The following is an 11957-nucleotide window of genomic DNA, read 5'->3' as shown; positions in this document are numbered from 1 at the left end:
ATCACAGCCAACTTCACATTATTGCTGTCAAAGTGAGATTTTTCTAAAGGTTTTCCGCAGTTCTATTTTTCGCGAAAAACTCGGTGAAAATGCTTGGTGCCCGTTCAGCCCTCGCGAGATTAGCTGCCCAGAGCTGTAAGTAACCTTCTGGGAAGATTTACTCCACAAAATCTTGGGATATAAACCAGATTTTTGAATGTAAAATTGAGATTATGTAACTCTCCCGGAAAGGAGCAGTTCAAGCAATTTTCCCCGGAAAAATGCAAATTCCTCAAGATTTTTCACACTGAGATGTGTTTAGTGGGAAGACTCCCAAATTTTCCAAGTATTTCTTCCACAAAATAAAAGAGATTCATGGGAAAAATAGAAAGAATTATATTCTAACCTCAAATTTCTTACAGTGAAGGGTAGGGCAGTTTCTGCTCGTTGCTACCATGGGAAGAATCCTCATGCTCCCTCTACGATGAATGACTTGCCCACACCCCAGGGGGACTTCTTCGAGCTCCATGCCAGGCGACAGGCTAGATACAATCGTGCTCTCATCATTGGAATTGTCACCTTTGCAGGAACAATGGTAGTGGCCAAGGAAAGTGGTCTGCTGCACTTCAACTGGTCCCCACCAGATACCTACGAGTAAATCCTGTTAGTCCTAAAAGCTACCTAGTTCATGTCAGAGAGAGTATTTGAAATAAATTCTTGGTAAAATGCCAGCTTTGTTTTATTTCCGGAAAGGGATGATAAATAGATAAACCAGATCCTGACCAGAAATCCTCAATGGGATCGAGCAATTTCTGAGAAAAACTCAAGAATGTCATCAATCGAGAAATCCAGGGTGATCATTGCCCCAGCATAGCACCGTTGAATTCTTTCCTCAAGGAAATTATACTGAGCGATAAATTCTTCCTGCATTGCCCTCCAGACCACCTGCAGGAGATTCTCCTCTTCACACAGATGCTTCTCCACCTTCTTGTACAGACTCTCCAGACCCTTTTTAACCTCCCTGGCTGGATACTGTGCGATTACTTTTCGCAATTCCTGCTTGGAGTAAGCCATTTGATAGCTAATCTCCTGCTCCTTCACTCCCTGCTGCACCTTCAGCTGTACTCCCTCGAAGAAGAGCTACAAGCAAACACAGATATCTCACACTCAAAAACCCCCTGAAATAAAAAAAAGAAACTCACATTGAGCTTCTCCAACGGGCGCCCAAAGTACTTGGTCACATAGGCATCCAGGGCTTCTTTGTAGCGCATCTTGGCTTCCTTCTTCTGCCCATCCAGCGCAGCTACCTTCAGCTGCGCCAGCAGGGAATGCATATGATGATAATTCTCCATGTTGACCACCTGTCGAGGCGTCTTTGAATGCTCCTGGGCGTGATTTGGAATTGCTTCAAAGATTGTGGCCACCAGCTGCGTGTACCACTTATCGAGATCTGCCCTGCGCTCGCTCTTCTTGAAAATCCTCTCAGCACTCGTGGCAAACTCCTCAAAGTTCTCCACGTACGGCAAGAGGCCACACTTGGACCTCTTGGGCACTCTGGCCTCACGCACGGATTGCAGCTGCGTCTGCATGAATTTGTCAAAGTTCCGCTTCACGTGCACGAGGGCAGAAGCAAAAGTCATACTGAGGAAGGAATGGGCATCCTGGGCAGACATCACGTGCTGGGACAACCTCACGAGCACGTACATTGAGTAGCTTTAAAAAAATAAGATATAAACCTGAATTAGCTTATTCCAGGAGAGATTCTAAATGTGACCTAATCGAAATATTGAATTAAAGTTTAAATGCAATTAAATTTAGTCTATTTTATCGATTTTATCCAATAGAGAATATAAATAAATTGACTAATAAATTATGTAAATAATGAAAAATTAATTTTGTTCATAAAAACTAAAAATTATCAGATAAATCTCTTCAAAAATCAAACCGAAAATGCAAATAATAATAATGCTGGCGCAACATTCCATGGAGGCCTTTCCTCAAGGGGATTTCTAGACATGCATTATTATTTTTTTCTTGTACGGGATGAGGTTGTCAGTCCCATGGCCCGTGGAATCAAATGCAGCGAAGCTCACTGGATGCAATCCGAACACCTTTAACGCCAGAAAAATTCCTGGTTACCGAAAGGGGATTCGAACCCGGGACATTTGCATCATAGAGCGAGTGCTCTACGACTTGACCCATTGAGTGCCCAACAATGCAAATACTGTGTAAAAAAAACCTCTCGAGTTTCATTTTTGTTCTCATATTTGCTCTGCAAATAGTGTTATAGAAGAATCATATATTTTCAGTACACAAACACTTTTTGCCACGTGAAAAATATCATGATCTCCTCAAACAAAATCAGTTTGCACCACTATTTTCATTATTTTTTGTCCTTCAGTGGCACTTGCACCTTTTTAGTTTGTAAAAAAAAGAAGAAAAAGACAAAGAATGTGAGGCATTCTTTAAGAAGATGCTGTAAAACTTAGTAATTCCTATTTTTCTTGATTCTGCACTCATAATCACTATATCAGAGCACAATTCTACCTTAAAATATTATCATAATACAGCAAATCTACTCTTATTGAATGAATTTCCTCTCATTTCCCCTTAAATTTGCCTTGGATCTATTAAAGACTTGTAGCATGCTCATAACAGTCTTAAAAATTTACAAATAAGCGTAAAATTCAGTCGAGACGAAGTTGGGAGACGTTTCTTCATATACCGATTGGATATTAATGGATATTAATAAAGAAAACGCGTTCAGCAGATTATTTACAGGGACAAAATGGATTTACGTGGGTTCGCGTCGCGGCACAACTACAGCGACCATCTTTGTATCTCTGCAATGGCGGAAATGGTGAACTCATAAATTCCTAAACATGATAAATTAGATTAAAAAATTGTAATTACATAAAATAGAATTAGATAAATATGTATAAAAGCAAAAAAGAATATTCATATCCGTTTACACATTTATAATATTAAATTTAGACTGTTGTATAAGCATTCTCTCAGAAGATATATAGATGTTTTATAAGATTGTCTCATAGAACTCTTCATTTTCCTTTCACAGTAATGCTCATAGATTCACTTGAGCCCCTTAATGGTGCGCCACTTTTAATATATAAAGGTCTCAACGACTATTTTAGGTAGTCTACAAGCGTTATTTAAGCAAATCGTTCTTTGAGACTTTCTGATAAGCCATGATTCGGGAATTCTATAAAACTATATTGAGAAAAAATTGTTTCTTGGGTTTTTCCTTTTCCTTATTTATGATCGTATAAGAATTTTTTATCTTTTTGTTCACTTGTAAATCTTAATCTTACCAATATCACATGTAACTTTAGCTATTTCCTCATTTTATTTTTTATTGTTTGATTGGCTCCTGGGTGGATAGATCCCCGGCTTGACTCACAGTCGTGAGTCAAGCCGGGCTCATTCAGTGCTGACAGACATTCAGCCATCAGACATTCAGTTCTGAACAGGGGCATCACGTAGTTCTGAATGTTTGATTTAGACAATTTTCACATGTACAGTAGACTCTCGCTAATTCGGCTCCTTTAACATCGGGCTACTTTTTAATTCGGGCAGCAGTTAAATTTGAAAAAACTTTTTTGACATTTTTCGAGTTCGGATTATCATTATCGAATGAAGCAAATATGCTCAAATTTGCCATGCTTTATCTCACTTGTGATGTTATTTTGCATTATTAAGGGGCTTTCATGAAATTTACAGTTAAAACAAAAAATCGTTGCATTTCAAACAATTTGATGCCCGAATTTCTCTCTAATTCGTCTGACATTTCGGTCCCAAATACCCGAATTTGGGAAAGTCTACTGTAATAATAACGTAATATAATGCACGGCCTTCGCCCGACAACTCCGAGAGAATAGAAGAAGCATCCACACCACGGGAAGGCTCTCCTGGGCGGTCTATTTTTCCACTACGAGAATTGTCATTGTAAAATGATTACCTTGTAAATCGTCGGTTGCCTCAGCAACTGTGCTAACTGCATTTGATTTGTGTCAGCATTCGTAGTAAGCAACGCATCGCTGCGCGGCGTTTGCAATGAATGCAGACACAAAGCAGATGCAGTTAGCACAGCTGCTGAGGCAACCGGCGAAATCTCGACACGATTAATAATAATAATAACATAATTGCTGTAAAATGATCTTCAGTAAATTTAGAAAAGTTCCCAAAGGATGTTATTTTTCAAAATCTGACAGATCAATTGCCCTTAAATATTTTTGAATCCTAAAAAATCTTCCGTTTTCAGAAAGGTTATGGATAAAACTTAAGATTTTTAGTATTTGCTACAGTAGACTCTCCCAAATTCGGGCATTTGGGACCAAAATGCCACCCGAATTAGAGAAAAATACGGGCGACAAACTTTGTGAAATGAAACGGTTTTTTATTCATCTGCATGCACATATTGAGTTTACGTACTCAAATACATTGTAAATATCATGAAAATCTCTTGATAATGCAAAATCACATCAAAACTAAGACAAACCATGGTAAATTTAAATATATTTGCTTCATTTGATAATCATAATCAAACTTGAAAAATGTCAACACACTTTTTTTCAAATTTAACTGCTGCCCGAATTAAAAAGTAGTCCGATCTTAAAAGAACCGAATTAGCGAGAGTCTACTGTACTTGTATAAGGGTCTTGCCTAATCACATATGTTAGACTTTTCAATCATTTACAATAGCTGTGAATATTTTTACACCAGGAATGGTAGGTAATTTTTATGGGGTTCTCGGCTTCCCTGAGAATTCTCTGAAAAATATATGGGTTCCCCGTGAATTCATTGAAAAATGTACGGGATCTCCGGGTTACTGGAGAGTTCCCTGACCCTGAATTCCCCGTGGATTCTCCGGGTTCCCCGAAATGAGTTACTCTTGACCGAAAAGAAAGAATAAAAGAAGCCTCTTGGCCTAATTGGATCATTTGCAATAGCTGTGAAAAAAATATTTGTACGGTACTTACAAACTGTCGACTTTCTCGAAGCTCTGGATGAAGCTGTTGAGCTCAGGTTCCAGGCATGCAAACAGCTCCGTCATCATCTTGCGCACTTCCTCATTGATCTGCCGGTCGATCTTCTTCTGCGGCGGCGAGACAATCACAGCGGCATCTTCCCGCTCCGCCACAGCTTCCAGGGTGGTCTGAGTGTTGCGAGAAGTCGGACTGAGGACGTCCATCTGGAAGAAGGAGATGCAGAAAAGCTGCTCACTGAGAGCCACGGGCTCTAGATCTCCCAAAACTTTCTCCAGGATCCCATCCAACTTCTGTCGCTCAGCTGCTTCAATTCCCGGTGCCCAGAGATCCCGATTGACGCCGATGATGCCATAAGGTTGGAGCAGCTGCTTGCCACGCGTGGCACTCGTGGACGCTGCCACATCTTCTCGCATGACCTGCTGCCGGGCCTGGTCAAAGAAGTGACGGATCTCCCGGTCGTAGACTTTGTTGAGGGAACTAGTGTAGACTTTTGCCAGTTGATCGTAGGCCTTTCTGTCCATGGACTTGAGCCAGTGCATGAGCTCTGCATAGGCTGAGAGTTCTCTGTGGACAGATGTGTGCTTCGGGAGGAAGGCTTCACTGCCCTGTCCCTCGCCCAGATCATTTCCCAGATGGATGAACATGTTATTGAGATGCCGGCTGATGGTTTGAGAGAATTTTGCCTTCCACTTCTCGAAGCGCTTCCGTTGATCCTGGACAGCAGTCAGGCGCAAGAGAGCCGGATCAATGTCACTGTTCATGGACGTTTGGAGAGCTCTTCCGGCTGCAATGGCTGCTGCCAGGCCATTTGGAGATGTGAGATCTGTGTCTGTGAGGGCTACTTGATGGGCATGCGCCAGATCCAGCTGTGACACAATCCTCTCCAGTTCCACCATCAACTTGATATTATTGGCATTGGCCACTTCAATCATCGTATTCTTCTCGCCCATCTTCTCCATTGTATCCCGGATGTGACAGAGAATCTCATCGTAGGCATCCAGGCGCTCCTCAACTCGCTCAGCTTCAGCTATTGCCGTCTCTATCTGCTCCATCAGAGCATTGACTTGCTTCTCCGATGCCAGGACACTCTGGACATTGGCTCCGTCCAGTTCCTGGAGATTTCTGCCCAGCTGCTCCATAAACTGCTCAGCATCGCTAATGGCAAAATTGCACTCACCAATTAGGCTCTGAAGATGCATCTCTTCCTTGTCCGTGAGCGCATGGAATTCTTCATATGCCTCAGCATCCTCCGGACACTCCTCCTCATTCACACTGTCACTCTTCTCCCGCACCACACGTTCCGGCGACTGCTCCGTCAGCCAGGCCTTGGGAATGTTCTTGAAGATGGCCTTCTCTCCAGCCACATGCTTATTTATCTGCTTCCACAGCACCGTGATGAAGTTCTGCCTCTCATGCAGATTCACAGCAAACCACTTGTACTGCTTCTCCAGCGATATGTCCAGCTCATGGGTTTCCGGCGAATCATGCTTCCCATCTACCACTTTCACTTCCTCCAGCGTCCATGTGCGCTTCTTCTTGTACACACCCTTATCGTACTGCTTCACCTGGGACAGGGTTACCTGGGTCATCCGGGAACGCGTAGCTGAGACGATGGTAAGGTACGAGCTCTTCTTCTTCTTGTACAGCTCTGTGACATTGCAAACTGAGAGGATTCGCTCGTCTGACTCAAAAACCTCCTTCTGCAGCATGTACTTTATCCCGGCCATCGCAGGATTCCCTTTAGCACTCCCGGGAAAACTTTTTTCTCACTTATTACGCCCCTTTTTCTCACTGGCACACTATTTTCACGCGATTTTCCCAAACAAAAACACTACGACTGACAGATGACGTCACCTTTCGCCATTTTCGCCACCAGGGGCCGTATCCTCCAGATGTGAGAGTTTGATTTTGTAGGAAAAACCAACCCTCCGTGTGGAACTCACCTATTTGATATCCACGAAATTTTCGATTGGAAATTTTCTCATGAAAAACCGGAGAGAATTCTCGAGTAGTATTTCCGGTGAGAGTTTGATTAATTTACATAGAAATAGGCAAATAAATTAAAATATCGCGTTTTTTTTTAAGTTTTAAATGGTTTTTAAATGATTATTTCACTTAATAAATACAATTTTCGTATATTTATGTATAAACCAGTGATAAGCCTAGATCAGCTTATAGAGGTGCGATTCCTTCGTTGCAAATTCGGATTGTGGCAAACTTGAGCGATATTTATGCATAAATAATGCAAATTTCGTTTAAATTGTATGTAATTTATTATCGTTATTAATGAGGAAAATTGGATGAGAAATGCATAAAAGTGTCTGAAAATCTTTAAAGTCGATTATCTCGGAAAAATTACGCGCCCCGCGAAAATCCGCGAAAAAATTCGCGCCTCACGAAGATCCGCGAAAGACGTCGCGGACCGTGATACAAATCTTCCCGTCAAATCATTATACTCTACCTGCCGATTTTACTCGGATGTTTTTTGAAATTTAACGGTATATTCTAGTACTTTCAGAGAAAATCTGCAGATTCTCGGCAGAATTTCTCCCTAGAAAATCTGCATAACCTCCATTACTTCACAAAAATATTGTTGATTTATGAAGAAACTGTAGAAGTTATAAAGAAAATGGTATGCTCTGCTTAACAAGTATTACCGAGTACACATTTTAGATAAGTAAAAAGTTGCGAGCAAAAATAATAATTTCTTAAAAATCGCCAATTGAATGATACAAAAACACGAAATTTAGGTTGACATTCTGCTTAAAGTTTTCACTTCACTATTCTCTACTTATAACATGGCGTCGCAGAATTCTTTATTTTATATAAACACTGTGATATCACTAAGAATAACTCTATAGAATTTTGCAAACTTCAGTGAAAAATATTCATCTTTTCTGACACATCTGTCTGGAATGTAGAAAAATCTACAGAAAATCGGCCAAATATCTACAAGAATTCGTCAGAGTATGCACCAGGATTCGTCAGAAAATCTGCAAAAATTTCTGACGAATTTTGTCCCAAGCCCAAATACAATTCGTAGGAATATCTACAGATTTCTCGTCAGATTTTCGGCAGATGTGTAGATATTTTCTGCAGAAAACTTAAAGATATCTGACGAAATTATTTGACGGGTTCAAATATAGACTCACCATGTTGAGAGGGGGAGAGAGAGAAAGGGAGAGTGAGACAGTGCTATATATAAGTTAGCAACGCGCGCAATCTTGCGCCAACCCACATCCCTGCATTGGTCTTGCATCGCACGGATATAGGGTTTCTTCTGATAAAGCGTGCATTCTGCAGACGCTTGATCAGCAGAAACCCTCGCCCGTGCGAATGTGACGCCAAGCAGCGGATGTGGGAAAAATAAAGAATTCTGCCCTAGGGCTGAGATTGATTTGAATAAATAAATCACTCTTCGTCGAGTGTCCAAAGAAACAACAAGTCTTTTTAATTGGCGCCCGAGCAGGGACAGTGAGTAAAATCACTATAGAGTCCCATCGTGAAATCCACCGTACTAGTGGAAAACTTGTGGTAGTTGTGATAAAATTCACTTCTAATTCTATAAACTTTGTGAAAATTTCTTGAAAGTTAATTAAAAAAAAAACAAAAAAGTGAAAATTTAGAAGTTGGAAAATTGCAGGGAAGAATGCACCGAGCATTTTTCAACGTGCGATTGACGACGTTTTGCGGGAGGATATTGGTGTCCGGTGCTACGTCTACATTGACGACGTTATAATTTTTTCTCAAGATATTGGACAACATCTCAAGGACATTGAAATAATTTTGGGAAAATTATGTGATGCTAATATGCGAGTATCCCCAGAAAAGTGCGAGTTCTTCAAACAGGAAGTCGAGTTTCTTGGATTTCTTGTGTCCGAAGGCGGTATTAAAACCTCTCCTGAGAAGGTTCAAACAATTTTAAATTACGAAGAACCTAGAACACTTCGCTCCTTAAGAGCATTCTTGGGATTATCCGGTTATTACAGGCGATTTGTCAGGAATTATGCGTCTCTTGTGAAACCGCTTACAAAATACTTGCGTGGCGAGAACGGTAATGTTAGCGCCAGACAATCCAAAAACATACAAATAACCTTGGACAATGATGCTAAAGCATCTTTTGAGAAAGTCAAACGGATTCTTGCATCCGAGGATGTCTTACTTTTTCAACCCGACTTTAATCAACCATTCGACTTGACCACAGACGCATCCTCCACTGCAATTGGAGCTGTGCTCTCGCAGAAGGGAAAGCCAATTACTTTTGTGTCACGAACACTTTCCAAAGCTGAAGAGAACTATGCAACTAATGAGAGGGAAATGTTAGCTGTTCTCTGGTCCCTTCAAAAACTTCGAAATTACCTTTACGCCTGCAAAGGTGTTAATATTTTCACTGACCATCAACCTTTGACATTTGCAATGTCACATCGTAACTCGAATGCTAAAATGAAGCGATGGCAAGCCGCTATTGAGGAATATGCTCCGACTTTTCATTATAAGCCCGGCAAGGAAAATATCGTCGCCGACGCCTTGTCTCGACAATTCATGCATGGTATAGATGACTCTGATTCATCAGCTCCGACACAGTCTCAGGATTCTCATAACTCTTGTGAATCTACTGCCTCCCAGGACGAAACATTGTCCAGAACGACGGCTGCTCAGGAGGAAACACTGTCCCAAATGGACGTTTCCGAGTCAGGTGACACTGTGCATAGTGAAAAGTCCCTTTCCGATTTTATTCGGTCAAGTCCTCATCCCGTAAATTGTTTCAAGAATCAAATCGTTATCGCTCCCGGAAACGATAATTTCTATCGAAGGAAAATTTTGTTTAAAAAATTCTTGAGGCACACCATCGGTTTTAAAGATCAGGAATTCCTTATAACGAAATTGAGGGAATCTATTAACCCTTCCGTGAACAATGGCATTCATTGTGAGTTATCTGTTTTGGCTATATTTCAAGATTATCTACAGAAGGAATTCCCAGGTTCAAAGGTGTTATATTGCAAGTCCTTAGTAATTGACGTGACAAATCCTGATGACCAATCGGACATAATCGCGAAAGAACATCAGAGAGCCCACAGATGCTATAAAGACGTTTCCACGAAAATACTTCAATCCTACTTCTTCCCAAATATTTCAAAGCAGGTCAAAGCATTCATTTCCAGCTGTGACATCTGTTGGAGATCTAAATATCAGCGGAAGCCTATCGTGGAACCTATTCGTGAAACTCCTATCCCTACTAAAGTTGGAGAAATCTTACACGTTGACATTTTCTCCACTAATCAGGCTCAATTTCTGACTTGTGTAGACAAATTGTCCAAATTCGCTCTAATCGAGCCCATTTCCTCGCGTTCACTTGTAGATATAAAGCCAGCCTTGATAAGAATTTTGAGTTTTTTCAAGAAAACAGAGCTGCTTGTTACTGATAACGAAAGGGCTCTTTGTTCTGAAACAATTAAGGCTCTTCTCCGGACCCATTTTCAAGTTAACCATTATAAGGTTCCACCATTTCACAGTTCAAGCAATGGACAGGTAGAAAGATTCCATTCCACACTGGCAGAGATAGCTAGATGCCTTGCACTCGAATACAGAATTATGGATACGGTTGAGATTTTCTTATTGGCTTGTGACAAGTACAATCGATCTATTCACAGCGTCACTGGGGAATGCCCAATTGATATCATTCATTCTGTTTCCCCCGACCGATTGAAACAAGTGTCAGACAGAATCAAAGCTGCACAAGGCAAAGTCTTAGAATCTCACAATCGGCAAAGAATGCATCGTGTGTTCGATCCAGGTAAAAAGGTATACGTCAAAACTACGCGTCGAGTAGGAAATAAGCTTACCAGCTTATTCAGTCCGGTAGTGGTTTTGGAAGACTTAGGAACCAAAATCAAGACAACCCGAGGGTTAATAATCCATAAAAGTAATATTAAGTAATTTTTTCCTTTTTATCTTTTGATTTAAACATTTCCTTTTGACGAGTATATTCTCTTGTCAGTAGCATCAAATAAGTTTCATCTTTTAATCTCCTTAAATCTAAGTTTATTCATTGGAAGTAAGTTTACTTTTCGCTTTTATCCTTTTTTTTTAGACACTGGATATGGCTTGTACAGGCCTTCAAAGTAATTGAATACACGAAATCCCCTTACATTCCCATTCATGAAGGGAAAGTAGGTTTGTACAAGGAATCTCTTTACTTGGATCACACCGTCAATTTGACACTATTTGAGGAAATCGCTTTTGAAAATTGTCAATTGCAAAATGATTTTTCTGACGTTGATAGTGTCTCTACATTCATCAAAAATGACGCGGAAGAAATTTTAAAATTACTTAGCATTCTTAGGAAACCTTACTTAAAAAGAACTAGACGTGCTTTTGATTTTTTGGGAGACGCTCTAAAGTTTATAACGGGTGTTCCAAGTCATGATGATTTTGAAGATGTATTGCTTAAAGAGAAAGCTCTTATTCAAAATAATAATCAGCAATTAAAGATAAATACTCATCTTCAGGACAAGATCAATGAGCTCACGAATAGACTTAACGAGGTAACTAGGAATAATAACATTCTAAATTTGGAAAAAAAGCATACTTCTGAAGTAATTTTAACCAGGAATAGAGCTGTGATTGAATTCCTGAACAATTTAGTAACATCAATTAGTTTGGCTCGTTTAAACATTATAAATCCAATTCTATTGAGTAACATTGAACTTGAAAAAATTACAGAGGTTGAGGAAACCACTTTAACATTAGCAGAAATTCTTTCAGTTTCACAAGTTAAAGTTTTTCAAAATGAGTCTTTTATTAAGTATTTGGTTCTAATTCCTAAAATCAAAAACATTTGCGACAATGTGATCCTTTATCCAGTTATTTTTAATAATTCATATTTGAACTTAGAGACCAGGAAAATTGGAAAATGTCGCTCAGATTATGTTCCTTTGACAGATTGTAGGAAAGCTATTCAAATCAATTTTT

At 40.1% G+C, this 11957-nt stretch overlaps 2 protein-coding genes across 2 annotated transcripts; one reads left to right on the top strand and one right to left on the bottom strand.

Annotated features, from left to right (window-relative positions):
- Nucleotides 1-4: 4 nt before the first annotated feature.
- Nucleotides 5-710, top strand: LOC129802297 (uncharacterized). The gene is made up of 2 exons (XM_055848011.1): nucleotides 5-135; nucleotides 402-710. Exons 1-2 carry the CDS (start codon nucleotides 90-92, stop codon nucleotides 635-637), a joined length of 282 nt encoding a protein of 93 aa, XP_055703986.1. The 5' UTR covers nucleotides 5-89; the 3' UTR covers nucleotides 638-710.
- On the bottom strand, nucleotides 697-6863 carry LOC129802295 (exocyst complex component 1). The gene is made up of 3 exons (XM_055848009.1): nucleotides 4977-6863; nucleotides 1182-1692; nucleotides 697-1119 (listed from the first exon to the last, which is right to left on the bottom strand). The coding sequence occupies exons 1-3, from the start codon at nucleotides 6710-6712 to the stop codon at nucleotides 772-774; spliced, it is 2595 nt and encodes an 864-aa protein (XP_055703984.1). The 5' UTR covers nucleotides 6713-6863; the 3' UTR covers nucleotides 697-771.
- Between the last annotated feature and the right edge of the window lie 5094 nt (nucleotides 6864-11957).

Source organism: Phlebotomus papatasi, chromosome 2 (assembly GCF_024763615.1).
Source record: "Phlebotomus papatasi isolate M1 chromosome 2, Ppap_2.1, whole genome shotgun sequence".
NCBI lineage: Eukaryota > Metazoa > Arthropoda > Insecta > Diptera > Psychodidae > Phlebotomus > Phlebotomus papatasi.
This window is presented reverse-complemented; position numbering and strand designations above follow the sequence as displayed.

What these genes read in the sequence shown, in the direction of transcription:
- LOC129802297 (XM_055848011.1), top strand. Translation starts at nt 90, where the DNA reads ATGCTTGGTGCCCGTTCAGCCCTCGCGAGATTAGCTGCCCAGAGCT. An exon ending in GAGATTAGCTGCCCAGAGCT is followed by an intron (nt 136 to 401) that starts GTAAGTAACCTT and finishes AATTTCTTACAG; the next exon opens with TGAAGGGTAGGGCAGTTTCT.
- LOC129802295 (XM_055848009.1), bottom strand. Translation starts at nt 6,712, where the DNA reads ATGGCCGGGATAAAGTACATGCTGCAGAAGGAGGTTTTTGAGTCAGAC. An exon ending in TTCGAGAAAGTCGACAGTTT is followed by an intron (nt 1,693 to 4,976) that starts GTAAGTACCGTA and finishes ATTTTTTTAAAG; the next exon opens with CTACTCAATGTACGTGCTCG. An exon ending in GCCCGTTGGAGAAGCTCAAT is followed by an intron (nt 1,120 to 1,181) that starts GTGAGTTTCTTT and finishes GTTTGCTTGTAG; the next exon opens with CTCTTCTTCGAGGGAGTACA.